The sequence below is a fragment of the Theropithecus gelada genome, chromosome 3 (genome assembly GCF_003255815.1).
Source record: "Theropithecus gelada isolate Dixy chromosome 3, Tgel_1.0, whole genome shotgun sequence".
Taxonomy (NCBI): domain Eukaryota; kingdom Metazoa; phylum Chordata; class Mammalia; order Primates; family Cercopithecidae; genus Theropithecus; species Theropithecus gelada.
In genome coordinates this window covers 100,369,599-100,393,552 of record NC_037670.1, presented here as the reverse complement: position 1 = coordinate 100,393,552, position 23,954 = coordinate 100,369,599, and the positions used below count along the sequence as shown (strand labels likewise).

Genomic DNA, 23,954 nt, shown 5'->3' with positions numbered 1-23,954 from the left:
TATTGGCGTGTATGGACTAAATCAGGGTGAAACAAATGTTAATACAAAATTTAAGGGTATGTTAACTAAAGCAGGGGCCCCCAACCCAAACCAGGCCACACAACAGGAGGTGAACGGTGGGCCAGAGAGCAAAGCTTCATCTGTATTTACAGTCACTCCCCATTGTTTACATTACCATCTGAGCTCTGCCTCCTGTCAGATCAGTGGTGGCTTTAGAGTCTTACAGGAGCATGACCCCTGTTGTGAGCTGCACATGTGCTCCTTATGAGAATCAAATGTCTGATGATCTGTCACTGTCTCCCATCACCCCCAGATAGGACAATCTGGTTGAAGGAAAACAAGCTCAAGGCTCCCACTAATTCTACATTATGGTGACTTGTATAATTATTTCATTACACATTGCAATGTAATAGCAATAGAAATAAAGTGCACAGTAAGTGTAATGCACTTGAATCAATCTGAACCACCTCCCCATCCTTCCTCAGTCTGTGGAAAAGTTGTCTCCCATGAAATCACTCCCTGGTGCCAAAAAGATTGGGGACTGCTGAACTAAAGGATGATATTTCTAAGATATTTTGACTGTTAAGTCATTTAATACTTTTCAATAAGTAGGATATTTACCATGTTTTGAAACTATATGAATGTAGGAAAATGACTTAAGACTAATGTTCAGGTGTGACATTGTATGGTTTGACCCTCTAGGATAATTGTTTTTCTCTACAGATTATAATTTTGGAATTATTTCAGTAATTAGGTTTTTGCTTTGGAACGATCTTACGATGGAACTAGGAATTACTGCTTTGAGAGAACCTGTGTATATTCTGGTCATTATCTGTTTCATCCTTAGTACAATTTTAACTTGTACAGATTTATTCTAATTAACCCATAAGGGTCAAAGGAATGTGTAAACTTGTTTTGATTAATTATACTAAATATTGTTGCTAAGTATAGTTAACCTAATCTGCTGTGAAACATTAGAATTTATTTCTTCCATCCTACTGTATGTTTTTACCCATTAACCAACTTGTTCTCATAACCCCCCCTTACCCACCCACTCTTCCCAGTCTGTGATATTCATCATTCTATTCTCTATGTCCATGTGATCAAGTTTTTTTAACTCCCACATATGAATGAGAACATACAGTGTTTGTCTTTCTGTGCCTGACTTATTTCGCTTAACATAATGACTTCTATCTCCATCCATGTTACTGCAAAAGACCAGAATTTTGTCCAGGCGCAGTGACTCTGTAATCCCAGTACTTTGGGAGGCCAAGGCAGGTGGATCGCCTGAGGTCAGGACAAAAATAAGCCGGGCGTGGTGGCGGGCGCCTGTAATCCCAGCTGCTTGGGAGGCTGAGGCATGAGAATCACCTGAACCCGGGACGCAGAGGTTGCAGTGAGCTGAGACCATGCCATTGCACTCCAGCCTGGGCAACAAGGCCAAAACTCCATCTCAAAACAAAACAAAACAAAACGAAAAACAGGATTTCATTCTTTATTTTATGGTTGACTGGTATTCTACTGTGTGTGTATATACCACATTTTTTTAATCCTGTGTTCAATTGGTGGATACAGCTGGATTTTATATCTTTGCTAATTTGGGAGTTTTTGTTTTTGTTTTTGTTTTTTTGAGACAGGATCTTACTCTGTCACCCAGGCAGGATCATGATCCAGCAGTGGCGTGATCATGGCTCACTGCAGCCCCAAACTCTCCAGACTCAGGAGATCTTCCTACCTCAGCCTCCCGAGTAGCTGGGATGACAGGCACATGCCACCAAGCCTGGCTAATGTAGAGACAGGGTCTCACCATGTTGCCCAGGATTGTCTCAAACTTCTTTTCTTTTGGAAAAGTATTCCACAGTGGGATTTCCGGATATTATGGTAGTTCTGTTTCTACTTTTTTGAGAAATCTCCATACTGTAGTGATTGTACTAATTTACATTCTCACCAACAGTGTATACATAGTTTCCTTTTTTCTACACCCTTGCCAGCATATGTTACTTTTTGTCTTGGATAATAGCCATTCTAACTGTGGTGGTTTTGATTTGCATTTCTATGTGATTAGTGATTTAGAGCAATTTTTCATATATCTGTTGGTCTTTTGTATGCCTTCTCTTGAGAACTGTTTATTCTTGTGCTTTGTCCGCTTTTTACTAGGATTGTTTGGGGGTTTTGCTGTTGAGCTGTTTTAAGTTCCTTGTATATGTTGGATATTAGTTCTCTGTTGGATGATTAGTTGGCACATATTCTCTTCTATTCCACAGATTGTCCCATCACTCTGTTGTTTATTTTGCTGTGCAGAGTCTTTTAGTTGAACATTGTCTCATTTGTCTATTTTTGTTTTTATTGGTTATGCTTTTGAGGTTTTAGCCGTAAAATCTTTGCCTAAACCAATGTCTTGAGGAGCTTTCCCTATGTTTTTTTGGTAGTAGTTTTATAATTTCAGGTTTTATGTTAAAGTCTTTAATCCATCTTGAGTTGCTTTTTGTATATGGTGAGAAATAGGGTTCCAATTTCATTCTCCTGCATGTGGTTATCCAGTTATATGGTTATATGGTTATTTTTATATATATATATTTGGGATCTTTTTGCTCAGTATCATATTTTTATATATTTTTATAATATACTATATATTATATATAGTATATTATATACTATATTATATATTATATTATATATAGTATATGTTATATTATATATATTATATATATTTGGGATCGTTTTGCCCATACATATAACCATATATATTATTATATATAACCATATATTATACATATTATATATAACCATATATATACTATATAACCATATATATACTATATAACCATATATATTATATATATGTATAAAACCATAAAAGATCCCAAATTGCCAAAGTAATACTGAGCAAAAAGGACAAAGTTGTAAACATCACACTACATATCTTCAAAACATATTACAAATCTAGAGTAATCAAAACAGCATGGTATTGGTATAAAAACTGATGCATATACCACAGGTACAGAATAGAGAATCCAGAAATAAATCCACATATTTACATTTAACTTATATTCCTCAAAGCCACCAAGAACCTACACTGGGGAAGAAAAACCCTCTCCAATACATAGTTGAAAAACTGGATAACCACATGCAGAGTTTTTCTCTGCTATGTTTCAGACACAATGAACACTGACTGATACATATGTCAAAGTCTTCAAAGCGCATTAAGTTTAATCTTAAAGTGGAAGGTTTAATTAAGGGCAGGCTGTACTAAGGTTAGACATACCATCAACCAAATACACCAGTGGTCATTGACCTCTTAAACTTTCCAGTCTTGCACTGATCGTCACCTCCACAGCAAATATCTGACAAAATCTTTTCTTATCCAAGTGTAAAGACTTATTTTTTAGCCCAGCATCTTATTTTTTGTTATTTAGTTTTCCACAATATTTAGATGAGCATTTATGTGAATGACTGAATAGATTTGCACTGTGTCATTATCTAAACATGAAAACGGGATCAATAACTTTTGTTGGATTTGGGCTTACTATTGATAAACCCTCTAGAATATATAGTTTTAAGTATTGTCTATGCAGGTGATTGGCAATAGTTAGATGAATTTATGAGGAATGCTGCAGAAAGAGTCTCTGAATTCTCTGATTGTACTCAGGCCTCCTTGATCCCACAATTAAAATATTAGCATAAGCATGGTATTGTCATTTTTGCTTAAATTTTATTCTCATTTTTATGTAAAATTATATTGTCTTGGAGATAGCAAGGATGAGCAATAATCCTCCATTTAAGTCTCCATAAAATTATAAATCTAATACTGCAAAACCAACTAAAATGTATTTCATTTGCATCGGACTTTTCCTACCACCATTCCAAGGATTAGTGTCATGTTCATGCTGAAGAAAATAAAATAATTTGCAGTTACTTATTGATTTCTCATCATTTATGTCATGTTGTCCTGAGGTTGGATCTAAACTTTGAGTTCCTAATCATTGCTCAGATTGTGTGGCCTCATAAGATTGTGTATAATAAGTAAACAAGCATGTGTACACTTGTTAACTTGGCGAGTTTCTGTATGTCACACTTTAAGCCTTTTTAAAAATAAAGTGCTGGGCTATGCTTGGTGGCTCATGCCTGTAATCTAAGCACTTTGGGAGGCTGAGGCAGGAGGTTCGCTGGAACCCAGAAGTTCGAAATCAGCCTGGGAAACATAGAGACTGCATCTCTTTCAAAAAATTTAAGAAATAGTAATTATACGAAAAAAAATTTTTTTTAAGTGCTAGTCTTTTTTGTTAATGTTAAACATTTACCAGAGTCACTTGCACACAGATATTTCTTCAATGTAAAAAAAAGCTACCAGTCAAAATTCCATGAACATGTTGATTGCTTTAATATGTTAATATACTGATGGATAATATGCTGATATCTATTAATATATTTTACTCATGTTATCCTATTAACTAAAACTATTGGTGAGCAAAATTTGAGCACTAAGAGAGTAGAAATGTACTTTTGCATGATATTAAAATGTGACGGTAAAAGCAAACAAACAATGAAAATGACATTAAATTATATTTGACCAGAACTCACAAAGGCAGTTAGGAAATCCAAGTGTCTAGAGATGATGGCTGTGTAAGAACCTAGATAATCTTCATATAGAAAAGGCAAAGATTTCTGCAATGTGGCTGAGTTTACTGATGGTGCTGGGAACGTTGCTGGCCATCTGAGAACTGCCAAGGAAGGCTCTTGCCTCTTCAAGTGTTTTTGAGAAGGGAAGGTTTTATTAAGACGTCACCTCCACAGAGTACCTTCCAATTGTCATGAGAGCTTTGTGTAACACATGAGAAAATAGGCTTCACTTGCACCAGCATGATTTCCATAGAGTCATGAAGAACCCGACAACTGTTATTCTTCTAGGGGCAGAGAACTGAACCTCTGTCTCATTCTGTCTCTGAGGAAGCCAGAGTGATAAAGAGATTGAGATTAAAGCAAGAACAGAAAATGTCTTTGTAACTGAAAGGATACATATGTTATCTAAAGTAATATCCTAGGACCACATGGCTATCACAGCTACCACAATATGTGAATTTGTTAGAGTTTCATGAATATTTATGCTATTCCTTTCCCGGACATTCAGAAAATACTTGGGAGTTGCAAAGATCCATGCCTAGGTTTGTTTAGCAGTAAAATAAAACCTTGACATGAATTCCTGCAGTCTTTTCTTTTAGCGTAGTCTGTTTTCTCAAATACCCAGAAGCTGGTGGGAGAAGAAACTTGAATTCCAAGGTTTTAATCGTTAGATCATTTTAGATAGACACTCAGAACCTCTTTTTTTGAGCACCAATTTGTAGATGTTGGAGATTTGTTTTAAATAATCTCTGGAGCTCCTTGACCTGTCTAGAAGAAGAATGGATAAGGCATAAGGATTGAGAAAAATTTACTTTTGAAAATTTTACTTTTTTCTTTGACAATGTCTAATCCTGCCCTTTGGGAAGGATAAAGCTCTGTAAAAGCACAGGGCCACCTCCTGTTTTCTGAACCCTTTCTATAGATGGGGATGAATCTATGTATTCCACTTATCAGAGTAGGTTTACCCTCATGGATTACATTTGAGGTCCCACATCTGAGTGGTTGACATACTGTGCCAATATAGCTAGCCTAAGTGTCCCTGTATTAGCACTGGCTTGTTTAATAAGTTATCAGCTGGTGGAAGGACCTGGGAGACTGTATATATAAGCTGAGAGAGAGGCATCAGTGATATAGGGATCTGTGCCAACTGTTCATTCAGCCTACTTTTGTCGTTCACATTTTCTCTTGCCCTGAAACATATTGCATCCATTATGGGATAGATGGTTGCTGTGACCATTCGGTCTTATGACTTGGTAGGTCTAATAGCACTTCAGCTCAAGCTGGACAACTCTGGATTTATACTTACTTGACATGCCTTTCTCACTAAGCTTAATAATTTCTAGGTTTCATTTAATGACTTTCACTTTAACATTTAGATGACATTGTAGGGTGGTTAATTGGCTTAGTTTCAATATTGTTGTGTCTCAGGGACTAAGGAGGCCAGAAGAGGAAGAGAGAGAGGGAAATGACCTGTCGGTGGAGCAGTCAGAACACACACAACATTTATCAATTAAGTTTACTGTCTTATGTGGACGTGCTCATGCTGCCCTAAAACAATTACAATAGTAACATCAAAGATCACTGATCACAGGCCATCATAACAGACATAATAATAATAAACCAGTTTAAAATACTGTACAGATCATTAAAATTTGACCTAGGACACAAAATGAGAGCATGCTGTTGGAAAAATGGTGCAGATAGACTTGCTTGAGGCAGGTTAGCCACAAAATTTTAACACAATGGAAATGCAACATCTATGAAGCACAATAAATTGCAGAACGATAAAATGAGTTATGTCTGTATATAGAAAGAGAATTAATTTGATTGTGTTTATCTTAAATTCTGTGACCTTAATGGACTCACTTCTTAATTTTAGGAGGTTTCTAAAATAGATTTGTTTGGATTTCTATGTAGACAGTCATGTCTGTTGTAAGTAGGGACTGTTCTATTTTTTCCATCCTGATCTGTATGTCCTTTAATTATTTTCTTGTCTTATTGCACAGTGTACAACTTCCAGCACTGTTTTGCATAAGGGTGATAAAAGCAGATATAGTTCCCTTATTCTTGATTTAGAGAGAAACCATTCAGTTTTTCACCACTAAATATGATGTTATTATAGCTATGTCCTACATAACACTTTGGTCACTGATGGACTGCATATATCAGAGTGGTCCCACAAGACTATAATGGGGGTGAAAAAAATCATATTGCCAACTGATGTCTTGGCCATGATAATGTTGTAGCACAATGCATTACTTACATGTTTGTGGGATTGCTGCTGTAAACAATCCTACTGTACTCCCAGTGTGGTATAAAAGCAAACAACTATGCATTTTACATGCATTTACTACATTTTACTAAAATTTTTGTCACTATTTTATTTTATTTTATTTTGGAATGGAGTCTTGCTCTGTTGCCCAGGCTGGAGTGCAGTGGTGCAATCTCAGCTCACTGCAACCTCTACCTCCTGGGTTCAAGTGATTCTTGTGTCTCAGCCTCACAAGTAGCTGAAATTACAGGTGTGCAGCACCATGCTTGGCCAATTTTTTATAATTTTGGCAGAGATGGGGTTTCACCATTTTGGTCAGGCTTTTCTTGAACTCCTGACTGCAAATGATCTGCCTACCTCAGCCTTCCAAAGTACTGAGATTGAAGGTGTGAGCCACTGTGCCTGGCCTTTGTCATTATTTTAGAGTGTACTCCTTTTACTTATAAAAATGTTAACTCCTAAACAGTCTCAGGCAAGTCCATCAAGAGGTGTTCCAGAAGAAAGCATTGCTATCATAGGAGACGACATCTTCATGCATGCTCTTACCCGTGAAGACCTTTCAATGGGAAAAGACACAGAGGTAGAAGACTGATATCAATGATCTTGATACTAGGTAGACTTAGGCTGTTGTGTGTATTTGTGTCTTAGTTTTTAATAACAAATTTTAAAAGTAAATAATAAAAATAAAAAATTTCACAAGTAGAAAAGTGTTTGTAGAACAAAGATATACAAAAAGATAATCTTTTGTACAGCTTCATAATATTTGTGTTTTAAGTTGTGTTATTACAAAGTAGAATCAAATTATTATTAAAAATTAAAGCTTATAAAGTAAAAGTTATAGTAAGCTACAGTTAATTTATTGTTGAAGAAAGAAAAATGTTTTAATGAATTCAGTGTAGCCTAAGTGTACAGTGTTTATAAAGTCTACAGTATCATACAGTAATGTCCTAGGCCTTCATATTCACTCACCACTCACTCACTCACTCACTCACTCACCCAGGCAACTTCCAGTCCTGTAAGCTCCATTTATGGTAAGTGCCCTATACAGGTGTACCATTTACAAAATCTTTTATGTTATATTTTTTTACGTGCATTTTATGTATTTAGATATGCTTAGATACATAAATACCATAGTTGGTGAGTGTTACCAAACTGTTACCATAAATGTAACACTTACTGTGTTATAGTAGCCTACAGTATTCAGTACAGTAATATGCTGTACAGGTTTGTCACCTAAGAGGGATGAGCTATTCCATATAACCTAGGTGTATAGTGGCTGCTAGATATACCATCTAGATCTGTGTAAGTACACTCTAGGACATTCGCACAATGGCAAATCACTTGACAGAACATTTCTCAGAATGTATCCACATCATTAAACAACACATGACTGTCTAATGTTAGCTTTTTGTAGATGCTTTTTCTCAAGTCGATAAAGTTTCCTCTATTCCCGCTTTATAGAGAGCTTTTATCATGAATGGATATCGAAATGTGTTAAATGTTTATTATGCATCAACTGATATAATGTAACTTTCCTTCTTTTGTTTGTTAACGTGGTGGATTATTTTGATTGACTTTGTGAGATTTAATCAGGCTTGTTTTTCTGGAAACAATCCCCCGCTGGACATGGGTAAATTTTGAAAAATATACTGTAGAAGTCCATTTGTTAAGTAAGTTATACATATCTTTATATATATATGTATATATGTGTGTGTGTGTATATATATATGCACACTCTCCTGGTTTTAGTATCAGTGTAATAATAGCTTCAAAAAAAATAAATTGGGAAATGTTCTTTTTCTGTTTTCTGGAAAAGATAGTGTAGAATTGGTGTTAACTTTTTTTAAAACATGTTAGAATTCTCCAGTGAAATCATCTAAACCTAGATATTTCTTTTTTGGTAGTTTTAAAATTATGAATTCTATTTTCTTAATGGTTATAGAGTTATTCACATGATCTATTCCTGCGTGGTGAGTGGAGTTAGTTTGTGTTGCAGCAGGAACACTGCATTTTGTCCATTTTGTCTAAGTTGTCTAATTTATGTGTGTGGAGTGGTTTGAAATATTCCTTGATTGTCCTTTGTAATGTGTGATGTCTGTAGTGATATCGCCTGTTTCATTATGCTATTTAAGATTTGTGTCTTTTCCTTTTAATTTCTGCTTGAGTCTGCTAAATTTTATTAATCTTTTAACAGAGCTATCTCTTTGTTTCATTGAGAAAAACTATTGTTTTTCTCTTTTAAATGTGTTTTCTGTTCTTATCTTCATTAATCCCCACCCTCTACTTGCTTTCAGTTTATTCTGCTCTTCTTTTTCTAGGTTCCTGAGGTGGAAATCTATTGCTCACTCGAGACTTTTCCTCTTTACTAATGCATGCATTTATTGCTATAAGTTTCCTTCTCAGTACTTTCATATGTCACAGTTTCATGTTTATCCAGTTCAACATATTTTTTAAATTTTTCCTTGAGACCTCTTCTTTGACCAATAGATTATTTAGAAGTGTGTTTTTAAATTTCCAAGTGTTTGGGAATTTTCATATCTTTCTTATGCTGATTTCCAATTGGATTCCCTACAATGATTTCTGGTTTTCACCTGCTCTGGTTGATTACTGTCTCTTTTAAATTTGCTGTGGTGAGTTTTAGGGCCTAGGATAGCTCTATCTTGCCATGTGTTTTGTCAGCATTCGAAAAAATACGTGTATTCTGCCGTTGTGTGGAATATTCTGTAAATGCCAAATCGATTCTTTTGGTTAATGGCATTTTGAGTTGTTTTATATTCTTGCTGATTTTTTCCCTCTTTTTAAAAATATGAAATGCTTCACAAAATTTTGCGTAATCTATGTGCAGGAGCCGTGTTAATCTTGTCTGCATCATTCTAATTTTAGAAAGTGCTGCCAAAGCCAACACTCCTTGCTGATTTTCTGTCTAGTTCTATCAATTATTGAAAAAGGCATGAGGAAATTTCTAACTATAATTGTGGATTCATCTATATCTCCTTTCAGTTCGGGCAGTTTTCTTTTTTAAAAAAAAATCAAAAAAAATTATTTAATTAAGCATAAAGTTACTTTCACATTTATCTACAACCACAGTGAATGCAGTTCTTGGGATGCAGACAGCTTTTAGAATTTAAAGCCTCCCCACCTGCGAGATTACATATATAAAACTTCCACTATTGTTTCTATAGTAGTGGATTAGTTCCCGAGATTAAAAGTTATACGATCTAGAATATACTAAAATGGAAATGATTTACTCATAGATTTGTGTTTAAATCATCTTTATTTACAAAATACTATCCTAAGAACTATAATTCCATTAAACTTCAATTTCAGAAAAGTGTAATCATGTAAGTAACAGCAGTTACTTAAACTGAAAATGAGATCAGTCTAAATTACTTTTGAAGAGAGCAAAAATATTGTCAGGTTTCTTGCTGTGGTTCTGGATGTTCAGTAGCAGGCTTCTTTGAAGGCAGAATCAACCTGAAGGGAACTCGCTTCTACCTTCAGAATGTGGGGTTGGGGTAAAATCCAGGTCTTGGGTGAAGGGAAGGAGGAAAACCCCTCGGTGGATAGATGTTTCTCACTGCAAATGGAGCACGTGGTGGACCTGGGAAATCCCTTGGTGGATAGTAACCTCGAGAACCTCCAAACATGGTTCCTGGAGGACGTGGGGGGAAAGGAGGTCCTCTTCTCATGAATGGGCCCCTTGTATTCACTGGAAACAATGGACCTCTGATTGGAGCTAGAGGTGGAGGAACAAAGCTGGTACCAGTTGCTTCATTTTCAGCAGCGAGAGATGAATCAGGCATATTTAAATTACCAGGATCATCTTTGGCATCATTTCTACTGGATTCCATTTCAGAAGGCATTGACCCATCCATTTTATCCAAAGAAGGCATATTAACACTTCTGAGTTCTGCTGGCCCAGACAGTCTATCAGAATTAGAATAAAATCTGCCTTTCCTTTGTGGAGGAGGAGCTGGATCAGGATATGATTGTCCTGGTGGAGGAAACATCATCCTACGGTCCTGTTCCCACGGAGATGACAGGGACCCAGTGTCAGAAGGAGCCCTGTGAGGATCGGTTAACGTATCACAGCTTGGTTCTCCTCTTTCATTGGTAATCTGATGGTCCAGAGGATTCCCTGGGCCTCTTGGGCCTCTTCCTCCTCCCCCGGGAGGCACAGGTGAGAGTCTGAGTGGACCTTCCAACAAAGTTTTAGGAGAGAGAAAAGCTCTCGTTTCAGATGAAGGCTGACCCAATGGTGAGGGACCATATGGGGAATGCTCTCTGCCAAATGCTGTTTTTGAAACATCAGGTGCACAAGGATCTTTTTCTAAAAGTTCAAATTTAAACTCTTTTTCAGTTAATTTTTGTCTGTTGTGAGCATTTTCTTTCCTTAAATCATTGAGGTTTCTTTCAGCAGTCTGGGCTGCCAACCAATTATGATGTCCTTTTTTCTCGTAGGAAGCAACCAGCCTTTGATAAAAATTAATAGTTCTCTCCAATTCTTCTTCAAGATCTTTGGCTAGCTTTCTATAGGTCTCCATTCCTTCAGTGGTATGGCTGATCTTTTTTTCCACTTTAGAAAGTTTCTCTTCTTCCTGTATCCGGTAATTTTCCTCTACTGTCAATTTCCTGTGGAGTTTCATTTCATTTTCTTGATATAATTCAGTCATTATTTTAAGTTTCTGTTGAAGCTTCTGATTCTCACTTTCAAAATACATGTTTTCTGACTGCAAAGATGCGTGTTGAGTTTGAAGATTTTTAATACGCTCTGTAAGCTCTTCCTTTGTTTTGTCAACTTCAGATAACTGAATAATAATGTAGTTTCTTTCTCCTTCTGAGGTTTTTAAAGAAACATTTAACTTAGCAGCATGAATCAGTTTCTTCAAAGCTCCTTTTGGAGGATCATCTGAGTAAGCACCATTTTCCAATTCGCCGTTCACTTCTAATTCCAAGTTATCATCATCCGTTATGTCCTCTCCAAGCACAGCAGCCGGATCTTTCATCTTTAGCAAGCATCCAGTCAGAGTCTTGATGTGATTTTCTTTATCATTTAGAACTTGTTCTGCGTGTACTTTGGAGTCTTCAAATGTTATTTTCTGTTTATTAAGTTCACTCACTTGTTCTTTCCATACTTCAGCTTCTTGCAAAAGCTGCTTCTGGCTTTCCTGAAGTTGAGAATTTTCATTCAAAGCATCTTTTGTTGCTATCTCCTGTCGTTCTTCATTCATGTTAAATATCTTGCAGATGATTTTGGCTTCAGCTATTTGTGATTTGAGGGATTTTGACTCATCTTCTAGAGACTGTATCCTTTGTGAAATATCTGCCATCAATTCTTCTTGCTGAGAATGTTTAGATTTCTCTTCTTTGAACTCTTTTTCTAGACAGAGGATTTCATCCTCAAGTTCAGAATTGGACCTGTTCAGCTTTTCACAGGCTGCCTCCAAACTTCGTGCTTCTGCTGCCGCCTTCTCAAAGCTGGCATCCTCTAAAGATGACTCTATTTCATAGCCTTCATACTCTTTTTGAATAAGGCTAAATTTTTCAAGTAGTTTACATTTTTCTTCAATTAGTCCAGAAAGCGTTGCAGCAAGTTTTTGTTCTCTTCCCACATAAAGCCGACTCCTAACTGACCTAAAACTTCTCCACAAAAAAAGGAGAACAGCAAAAAATCCAACAACAGCTGCACATACCACCAAGTCCCATGGAAAACCATAAGGATTCGAGTCTGGTCTCCTACTTTCAGGCAGTGCTGCCACAAGGCTGCGTAGCTCCTCCAGGACCAGCCCCAAATAGGGCTGAGGGGTAGCGCCTGACTCCTTCATAGAGCCAAGGCTGCTCTGGGGTCACCGCAGTAACGCTGGCCACAACAAGCGATGGAGAACACGCAGCCTTGGTTCTGGAACCCGAATCCGCACGCGGCAACCAAGCGGAGCGGACCACTGCGGAGCCAGCTGCAGGGGGAATTGGGGGACGTGGGCACTCCACAGGCCTCACAGCCCCATGCTGCCCCTCCCACCCCCCCAGCCCCTTGTTACACTTTACATCCTGAGACAGCGCAGGTCAGAGCCCCACCCACCTTGGTTCTGGCAGTTTTCACATCACATATTTTGAAGCTCTGCTGTTTGGTGAATACACTTTTAAAATTGCTGTCTTCTTCATGGATTAAACCTTTGATCATTACATAATCTCTCTGTTTCTGGTAATTTTCTTTGCTTTGGCTAATATACATACAGGCACTCTTGCTTTCCTTGCATTAATGTTTGTGTAATATATCTTTTTTCATCGTTTTAATTTGGCCTGCCCTATATTGGTAAATTTCAAGTGAGTTTCTTGCACACAGCATACAAGAAACATATAAGAAAGGGTCATACTTTTAAATACCCTCTTCTATTATCTGTCTCTTGGTAAACCATTCGTAATTCACCTAATTATGGATATTTTAGTCCTTAAGCCTGACATTTTTTGTTTTCTGTATCAATTCTTGTTTCTCTGCTTATTTTTCATGACTTCCTGTGGGTTGTTTGAATATTTGTTTTAGAATTCCATTTTGTTATTCATAGTATTTATATTGTATCTTCTTTTTTATAGTTTTTTTGGTTGCATTTTATAGCTTAGTATATATTCCTTTATATATACACTATCACACTAAATCGGTGTCATCTGTATTCCAGTTTGAGTGAAGTATAACAACCCTCTGTCATATTATGTCTCTTTACCCTCTCAAATTTGTAGTATAATTGTCTTACATACATTTAGAATAACACTAGACAATGCTATGATTTTTGCTTGAAACATCAAACATAATTTAGGAAATTAGAATCTATGAAAATAAAGTGAGCATTTTAGAGCTGCCAGAAAGAAATCTAACACAACCTGTTTTGTCTTTCATTTTTTCTTTCTTTCCTTTATATTGATCATAGATATTATAATGCCCTATCTATTAACTCCAATATCTGGATTATCTATTAATTTGTTTTTAATAACTGATTTATTTCTCTTCAGTCTGTTTTTCTTGCTTTTTTGTATATTTGGTACTTTTTAAAAAGTATGCTGAATTTATGGATAATATGATATAGAAATACTCAAGAATTTTGAATTTTTTTTCTGGACAGAAGTTGTAATTACTTGTAGATCATCTTGCTGCTCTCAAGACAGTTTTAAGTTGTGTTATGGTAATTATATTTTATTTTCCTCTTAGAACATATGCCTCACTCCTAGGATACTGCGCCTCTCCTAAGAGAATTTTTAGAGTCCAAATGAGTTTCTCAGTTGTTTACCAACATTTCCCCATCTGGCTAGATCTGAACTCCAGTAGCTTTCCAGGAAGTTTTCAGTCCCTGATGATCTCTTCTGCTTTCTGTATGCCAGCCATTGCTTTCTACTAGGTCTCCTCTCTTCTTAACCAACTGTCACATAGCTAAGCAGTCACAGAAGGACCAAAATGGCATTTACACACCCATTTCTAGGTTCTTTCTCTCTCCCATATGGTACATTGACCCCCAGTTCTAAACCAGTTTAGCAACTTTGAACTCTATTCATTGCTTCTTTTGGCTCCCAAGACCACTAACCCTTGGTTGGGTCGTATTTTCCCGTACCAACGTCAGGAAGATGCCTTTCTGGAAAATCCTGGCAAATGTGGTACTAATCTCATGTTCCTCACCTTCCTTAAAGATCTCATACCTGACTTGCTACAACAATGTTCTTCAATGCCTGCTGATATGCTTTGGCTGTGACCCTACCTAGATCCCATCTTGAATTGTGGCTCCTATGATTCCCACATGTAGCCTTGCCCACCTGAACCATGCTTAGGACCTGGTGAGAGGTAATTGAATCATGGGGGCGGGTCTTTCCCGTGCTGTTCTTGTGATAGTGAATAAGTCTCACGAGATCTGATGGTTTTACAAAGGGGCACTCCCCTGCATATGCCCTCTCTCTTGTCTGCCATGTAAGATGTGCCTTTGCTTTTCCTTTGCCTTCCATCATGATTGTGAGGTCTCCCCAGCCATGTGGAACTGTGAGTCCACTAAAGCTTTCTCTTATATATTACCCAGTCTTGGGTATGTCTTTATTAGCAACATGAGAACAGACTAATGCACCTGCCAAGAATTTTTTTCTCTATTTTGTCCAGATTGTATAGTTTTTTATGGTGGGAGGGTGAATCTGATATAAGCTATTTGGTGTCAAGCAGCCAAGTCACATAATAATTTATTTTTAATGTAAAGCTATACAACCGTCTTTCTATACCTAAATTTATTAAAATATAATAATTAAAATATTACTAAACATTTCTTAATGATTTTATTTCATGGGGAAAGAGACTCAGTCAGGAATGTGAAGTATGTCTTACAAGTATTTCTCATTTTGCAGGACATTGTCTGGTTGTCCCTCTCCCATGGATGATCATTAGTGTGATTTATCTTTATGCTTTGAGAAAGCAAGTCTGTAGTATGTTACTATATTCTATATATAGATATATATAGATACTCTTCAGCTTATGATAGGATTATGTTCCAATAAACCCATCATAAGTTGATAATATTGTAAGTTGGTGCTTTAAAAAAATATATATATAGACTCTTGTCATGTTGCCCAGGCTGGAGAGCAGTAGCTATTCTCAGGTGTGGTCATAGTACACTATATTCTCAAACTCTTTGAGCTCAAACAATCCTCCTGCCTCAGCTTCCTGAGGAGCTCGGACTATAGGCACACACCCCTATACCTGGCTTGAAGATATGTTTAATAAACCTAACCTACCAAACATCATAGCTTATCTTAGCCCATCTTAACCATGCTCAGAACACTAACATTAGCCTACAGTTGGGCAAAATAATCTTACACAAAGCCTATATTATAGAAAGCTGTTGAATATTTTATGTAATTTATTGAATACTGTACTGAAAATGAAAAAATAATGGTAGCATGAGTACTTGAAATATGGTTTCTACTGAATACATATTACTTTCCCACCATTGTACAGTTGAAAATCTTAAGTGAAACTATTGTAAGTTGGTGACTCTCTGCATTTGTTTATTTTACTACTTTCCCTTTTTCTTTTAATAATCGAAAGGCATAATAAGGTAAAATATTATTGCCTAAAAATACTCTGTTGCTCTGGAAAATAAAAAAGGCAGAAGTTTCAAAGAAATCTTTCAGGAGATATAAAAATCATATGAAAATGAGATAATTAAAGAATAAATCTGTAATTATGTGTGTTGTAAAATACAAATGGGAGGCTGGAAGAGAGACTGTAGATGCGCCATGAAAATGAAAGCAGAAATAAAGTAGGAATGGAAACATTTATATAGGAGTTGTGAGATATAGTATCGTATTTTCGTTCAACACTAAATAGTTTTCATGTCTAGCAGACGACTTGGAAATTATAAGCTACTCAACAGTGAATCTCAGAGTTTTCTCCATTCATCTCACAGTTAGTGTTATATAAATGTACAGCTCTGTAATGATTATATGTATCAATTTTTTTCCAGTCAAGGAGTTTTCTTCCTCATGTTCATTTCTCTGAAAAAATACCACTTGGTACTACATGATGTGAATGGCTATGATTGAACTGGTTACTTAGGGTAATAGGCTGACATCTTGTTTCAGCAATTAAACAATAAAAAAGATGTTCTTTATTAAGATATGAATTCATTTCTTAAAGAAATGGGTTCCATAGATTTCCATAGCATTAAGCATGTTGGTAATTCCAATGACTCATCACTGAACAAAAATGCTCAACCTCAGAGACTATCCTTGCACATAAAAATGTTTCTTATTTTCAACTGGGTATTGGCCAACTCATATCAAACATTGTTGATAGATTTTTTTTTTTCAAGATGGCTATTAGAAGCTTTTAGCATGCCACAGCCACTTGGAAATAGCAAGGCTGTGCATAAACATAAATACTGTGAGTTTTAATTCAAGAAGGAAAATGGGGATCCACTGTAATTGGGAAGGACACTCCAGATCCCGAGGAGGAGAATGCTGGCAAACAGCCACCATAATGCTGTCCAGCTGATAAAAGTGAATGAAGTCCCAGCACATGAGAGGTAGAAGTTTCCCTCTATGACTCATGTTTGCACTGAGGATCAGAGCAACCCAGGCTGAGAGAGAGCACTTTGTTTCTCTCAAATCCTGGAGCTAACTTGGCGAGAGACTTGGAGACACTGACAGAGACAGACACTGGAAAAAGCTACAGGCATTTTCCCAGCCCCAGGACAGAGAACAGGACACCATTTTTAATTTGGGTGCATCTAAAGTCAGCCATTCTTTGGCAACCCAGCAGAGTGGCCATGCAGGCATTTTAGTATTAGGGCAGAGATTGGAGCACCTGCTCTGGATCAGGGTAGGGTCCTCCACAGCCAGAACCATGGAAAACATCTCAACAGTAGGCACTGGAATTGTACTTTCCCCAGTCACAGGCCTTGGGCAAGAGGAGAGCTGCTACAGCTGTGGTTTCTCCTGGGCAATGAGACTTTCAGCCAGGGCCAGCTTGATGAACTAGAACTGGTCTGTGTGTGTTATTGCTGAGTGTCCCAGCCTACTTTCCTGAGACTGTGGTGTAACAGGGCCTTCTTCATTCTACACATAAGCAGATCTCCAAGCATTTAAAGCACTTGCTCACATGGGCTAGCAGCCTGGGTTGCCCCATCCTTCCTGTGCAGAGATCCTTGTGTAAGGGGACCGTCTCCACTCCATGACCAGGCAGATATCCAGGGATTCAGAGTGCTATTAGCATGAATCAGCAGTTTGAGCTGCTCCATTCTTCCGATGCAGAGAAGAATTGCAGTGCAGTGGGACCCTCTTTGCTCCACAGATTTCCAGGTATTTGGAGCACCTCCTCGCCTGGAGCAGTAGCCTGAGCCACCCCATCCTTCCTGTGCAGGGATACTGGTGCAAGGAGACCCTCTCCACTCCACAGTGAGGCAGATCTCCAGGCATGTGGAGCAGCAACTCTCCTGGATTAACAGATGAGGCTGCCTCTGGCACCCCTATGCAGAGAACTTGGGGTCAAGTTCCATGCCGAGGCACGCCTCTGGACACTTGGTGGCTGCCCACTGGACTCTCCCTCAGAGCTGGTGCTAGTGCCTATCGTTGGGGGACCTGTAGATGGACTTGCCAGGTGTGGCCCCACCCAGTGTTTTCCTGGTAAACAAGAATCAAGTATATACCCAGCCCCATTGGCTGCAACCTGCTGTTACCCATAAGTGCTTTCTACTGACTTGTAGGTCAAAGTACCCAGCCCAATATAAAACCTGAGGACAGAAGTGCATATGGTTGTGGAAGCAAAGCCAAAAGACCCTACCCAGCATTGTCCTCAGTCACATCCTCTAGGGAGAGGAGGAAAAGGAAAGGGAAAGAAAAAGAAAAATATATATAGGGAAAGGGAGAAAGATTAAAAATCCTACTACACAAAAATAATTATAAAAATTAGAAGTGTTAGCATCTTCAGATAAGAACGAATCAGTGTAAGAATGCTAGCACCATGAAAGATCTGAATCCACATTCACATCACGCTAGCTCTCCATCAATGGTCCTTAACCAACATGGAAACTCGTAATTGACAGATAAAGAATTCAAGAAATGGACTGCAAAGAAGTTCAATGAGATCAAAGAAAAGGTTAGAAATCGATGCAAAGAAACTTCTAAAGCAATCTAGAAAATGAAGAAGCAGATAATAATGTTAAAAAGGAATCAATCAGAGCTTCTGAAATTGAAAAACTCAAGGAATTTCAAAATACAATTGAAAGCATTATTAATAGCTGGGCCAAGCAGCAGAAAGAATTTCAGAGCTTGAAGATGAGTCTTTTGAACTAACCCAGTCAGAGAAAAGCAAATCTAAAATAATTTTTAAAAATGAACAAAGTTTTTGAGAAATATGGCATTATGTAAAGTGACCAAAACTATGAATGATGGCATTCCTTAGAGAGAGGGAGAAAAGTAAACAAGCTGAAACATTTATTTGATAGAATAATTCAAGAAAATTTTCCTAATTTTGCCAGAAACTTAGACACCAAGCTACAAAAAATCCAGAAAACACCTGCGAGATACTATACAAAGCGAACATCACCAACACATATAGTCATCAGAGTGTACAAGGTCAAAGCTAAAGAAAAAAAATCTTAAAGGCAACTACAGAAAAAGGTCAGATTACATACAAAGGCAACTCCATCAGGCTGACAGTGAACTTCTCAGCAGAAATTCTACAAGCCAGGAAAGATTAGATAACCATTTTCAGCATTCTTAAAGAAAAGAAATTCCAACCAAGAATTTCATATCCTGTCAAACTAAGCTTCATAAAAGAAGGGAAAATAAAATCTTTCCCAGACAAGCAAGTGCTAAGGGAATGTGTTACCACTAGACCACGGTTACAAGAGACCCTTAAGGGAGCTCTAAATACGGAAACAAAGAATGATGTATTCTACCATGTAAACACACTTAAGTACATAGCCCACAGATTCTATAAAGCAACTACACAAAAGAAACCACAAAGCAACCAGTTAACATCTTCATGATAGGATCAAATCCTCACATACCAATATTAACTGTGGATGTAAATAGTCTAAATGCCTGCATAAACGGCACAAAGTGGTAAGTTGGATTTAAAAAATAAGACCCGTCTGTCTACCATCTTCAGGAGACTCATCTCACACATAACACCACCCATAGGCTCAAAGTAAAGGGTTGGAGAAGGATCAAGTAGATTGCCACATATCTATTACAGGACATCATTGCCTCAATTAGGCACTCTGTGTGAGCAAAAGTCAAATACAAAAATATCTGCTTTATCCATAGAACAAAGTTTTTTGTTTGTTTGTTTTTGTTTTTTGTTTTTTGTTTTTGTTTTTTTTCTGGTTCATTTGATTCACCTGCCTCTTTGGAACATTGTTGGAAGCATAATACATGTCACTGATGGCCAGGTGTGAGAGAAAAATGTATATGGGGGTGTATAGTCTGTTATCTCTGTCACCCAGAAAGGTGGGCCTCATGTTCATGCCATTCCTCAGTAGACTGAAGGCATAAAATCGCGAGAAGATGCAAGAGAGAAACATCTCCATCTCTGCACAGAGTTGGAATTCCATCAGGATCAATTCTGTGACCCAGGGCTGGTTGCATCCCATTCCTTAATAACAGTTTGTGAAGGACTGAAGTAGGAATGAAAAGGTCACAACTGGAGAATCAATAAAAATGGAAGTTATTTAATTCAAAATAATTTAGAGGAAACATATGGTAGTCTCTACTATGTTTAAGTTATTTTCAGTCCTAATCTAGCAATTATTTAAAAACCATATTTAGAAAGGACGGTCATCCTATTTAGCATAGAATTAAAATAGTATCATGGGATAATAGATTCCTAAAATCAATTTTATTCTAGAATACCTACATCGATTTCTGACTCTTCTAAAGACTCTAATAGATTTCACTAATTTAACAGTATTTACATTATCTGGTGGTTTATTTTTAGGGTAAACAACTTATAATTCCTAGACCTTCATGTTAGTTATTAATTTAATACCTTTATTTACGTTTCTTTCCATATGAGGAATTTTCTGACACCTGACAATTTCAGATCACAGGTCAAAGTTTCAAAAAGCTGATTCATAGTGGGGCTAAAAAGGTTTTATGTCTTACTTGAGAATATGACATTCCATTTTCCTACTTCTTTTTGAAAATAATAAAGAAACATTGTGTAAATGACTAAGAAACTAAAAGCTAAAGGTAAGCATTTTAATTATGTTAATATGTGAATAACTAGCCATTTTCATGTTCATATGTTGACCCACAATATATTAAAAATAAAAATGATAAGAAATAAACATTATACTTACCCATGGTTTTCATTTGGCTGAATATTTCCCGTGTCAAAAATCTTCTAAGACATTTATTTGACCGTTGAGTGTTTTTTTCATTGTACAGATGTATTTAAACTTAGTGAATCTCATTTTCTGACAATTAGATTATGGATCATATCCATTTTATTTACTATGGTGTATTGTGGGACTGTATATCTACTTTCATGTGTGTAATATGTATGTAATTATATATCTACATAAGTACATATACATTATGTATATAAAATACACATAGACACACATATAAAATCAGATTATTTTAAATTAAAAGCTTAGGATACATTCCTAGGAGTAGAATTTCTAAGTGAAAGAGCACTCTTCATTTGCTTGTTAACTAAGATATAAAACCATGTAAAAACAGTTGATCTTTTTTCTATTTTTTCCCCAGAGAGAGTCTTACTCTGTCACCCAGGCTGGAGTGCAATGGTGCGATCTCGGCCCACTGCAACCTCTGCCTCCCAGGTTCAAGTGATTCTCGTGCCTCAGCCTCCCGAGTAGCTTGGCTAACTTTCATATTTTTAGCAGAGATGGGTTTTCACCATGTTGGCCAGGCTGGTCTCAAACTGCTGCCATTATGGGTGTGAGCCACTGCACCCGGCCCAGTTGATTTTTTTTTTTTTTTTTTTTTTTTGAGATGGAGTCCCGTTCTTGTCCAGGCTGGAGTGCAGTGGCGCGATTTTGGCTCACTGAAACCTCTGCCTCTCAGGTTCAAGCGATTCTCATGGCTCAGCCTCCCAAGTAGCTGGGATTACAGGTGCCTGCCCCCACGCCTGGCTAATTTTTGTACTTTTAGTAGACACAGGGTTTCGCCATGTTGACCAAGCTGTTCTCGAACTCCTGACCTCAGGTTATCTGCCTGTCCCAGCCTCCCAAAGTGCTGAGATTACAGGTGGGAGCCACTGCGCTGGGCCCAGTTGATCTTTTAAACCTCACTTTGAGGAAGAAACCTTCAGTGGGAAAGGGTGACTGATTCAGCAGTTTCGCCCTTGTGTACCTAGATTCCTTTGTATTTGTCCTGCCTTGATGGGTACTTCTATTATTCTGTTCCTGAGAGGTTTCCTCTTTAAATCTCTGGCTCAAATTGGAAATAATCTGCTACCTTTTGCTTCCTCTTACCATTCCTTGGTAAGTGGTAAATGAGAAAACAACAACAAAAAAGAAAAACACAGGCTACTCAAACTTGAATTCAACCTGTGACTTCAGGGAGCTGTGATTTCAGGGAGCTGTGTCTTCAGGGAGGTCTGCTTTGCCCCCTCTGCTAGCAGCCAGCCTCCAGCTATCAGCTCCCTCAAGGTTTGCCTCAGACACAGAGAAGCCTCATCCTAGTGCATGTGCTTCTGAGACTGATTGGGGTGGGGATATAAAGGCCCAGGCATTCTGGCTCAACATGGGAAAACTGATGGGCCATAGGTGCTTCAGAGCTGCCTGTGGGGTCGAATGAGTCTTTGTTGCACTTACATTGTAGGTTTTCTGTCTCCTGCTCCCTTCCACAAGTGTTTATGCCTTATAAACATCCTGCTTGTCAGACTCCACCTTGGTGGCCACTTCTGGAGGATTCAGCCTGGGACAGGCTGAGAGATCTTCATATTTCCCTAATTACCAGCCTGAAGAATTTGCCTCATTCTACCCTCTGGAGATCACGTACCACACTCTTTAGAATCTCCTCCCTGACACTCATCTGCCACAAGAGACTCACCCAGGGCCTTAGTGCATTTATACTGCAATGATTTATTTAAATTCACACAAAGTCAGATGTGGGACAAGCACCCCTTTCTCATCTTGTAGCTATGTTTTATGAACACAAATTCTTAGTGGATCACAGTAGTGAGACTGACACTTATTTCTCACAGTGCAGGAGGCTGGAAGTCCAAGATCAAGGTGCTGGCAGATTCAGTGTGTGGTGAGGCCAACTTTCTGATTCACAGATGGTGGTACTTTCTAGTTGTGTTCTCACATGGTGTCTTAGTCTGTTTTTTCACTGCTATAAAGAAATAACCAAGACTGTGTAATTTATAAAGGAAAGAGGTTTAATTGACTCACAGTTCCGTATGGCTGGGAAGGCCTCAGGAAACACAATTATGGCAGAAGAGGAAGCAGGCGCCTTCTTCATAAGGCAGCAGGAGCAAGAGAAGTAAGCAAAGGAGGAGCTTGTCAAACACTTATGAAGTAATCAGATCTCGTGAGAACTCACTCACTACCACGAGAACAGATGGGGGAAACCGCCCCCATGATTCAATCATCTCCCACTAGGTTCCTCCCTCAACACCTGGGGATTACAATTTAAAATGAGTTTATGGCTCCAGATTGCAAAGCCAAATTATATCACGTGGCACAGGAGTAAGGAACCTCTCTGGTATCTGTTTATAAGGGCGCTAATCCCATTCTTGAGGGCTCTACTTTTTGACCTAATCACATCCTAAAAGCCCCACTTCCTCCTACTATCACATTGGCGATTAGGTTTCAATGAATTTTTGGGGGGATGCAAACATTCACACCATAGTAATAATATTAAATTTAGCTCCAAAAAATTGACAAGAGTTCAGAACTGGGAAGAAACATCAATAATGCATACATCTTTTTAGACCTTGTTAGAAACAGTCAGCTATAATGAAAACATATTTCATATCTAAACAGAACGGTTCACAATGTATGTGACGATAACCTATTTCCATAAAGTGGGAATATTTACATCTTAGACATCATCTTGCTTCCCAGATTATCTCACTTTTAGTTGTGATTATTTCTGATTTTAAATTAAGAAATACTTTGATTCTCATCTCAGTTGCCATCATATACATTTTGTGTCTAACAACTGAGCAAATAGCCGGGCGTGGTGATGCGCATCTGTTATCCAAGGTACTCAGGAGGCTGAGGCAGGCGAATCTCTTGAACCTAGGAGATGGAGGTTGCAGTGAGCCAAGATGGCACCACTGCACTCCAGCCTGGGCGACAGAGCGAGAGTCTGTCTTAAAAAAAAAAAAAAAAAAGAGAGAGAGAGAGAGAGAAAGAAAGAAAGAAAAAGAAAACTGAGCAAAATCTAAAAGTAGAAGTTAAGATGTCACACACACACACAGAATAGTGATAAGATATTACAGCACTGAAAGGGAGAAGAAAACATGAAGGTAATTGATGGTTGAATGACAACCTGAACTTGTCGAAAGAAATGATGAAAACAAGCATCAGTTAATTGAAATAAATGGTATAGCCAG

General features: G+C 37.7%; 1 protein-coding gene, 1 long non-coding RNA gene and 1 other non-coding gene across 5 annotated transcripts in view; 1 reads left to right on the top strand and 2 right to left on the bottom strand.

Moving 5' to 3' along the window:
• Nucleotides 1–23,954, top strand: part of LOC112620780 — a 62,217-nt gene that overhangs the window by 4,542 nt on the left and 33,721 nt on the right. The window lies entirely within an intron of this gene.
• Nucleotides 9,382–13,244, bottom strand: LOC112620779 (cTAGE family member 8-like). 3 transcript variants are annotated; one of them, XM_025379619.1, is made up of 3 exons: nt 12,413–12,717; nt 11,181–12,340; nt 9,382–11,051 (listed from the first exon to the last, which is right to left on the bottom strand). In XM_025379619.1, the coding sequence occupies exons 1-3, from the start codon at nt 12,715–12,717 to the stop codon at nt 10,390–10,392; spliced, it is 2,127 nt and encodes a 708-aa protein (XP_025235404.1). In that variant the 3' UTR covers nt 9,382–10,389. The 3 variants fall into 3 exon arrangements, with proteins under 3 accessions (XP_025235404.1, XP_025235402.1, XP_025235403.1); XM_025379618.1 differs by having other exon boundaries at nt 10,154–12,340; XM_025379617.1 differs by having other exon boundaries at nt 10,147–13,244.
• LOC112621890 lies at nt 9,693–9,795 on the bottom strand. The gene has a single exon (XR_003118823.1). It is a non-coding gene; the product is annotated as a U6 spliceosomal RNA (small nuclear RNA).

Excerpts from the sequence above, each read along its gene's own strand:
- LOC112620779 (XM_025379617.1), bottom strand. The coding sequence starts at position 12,717 with ATGAAGGAGTCAGGCGCTACCCCTCAGCCCTATTTGGGGCTGGTCCTG.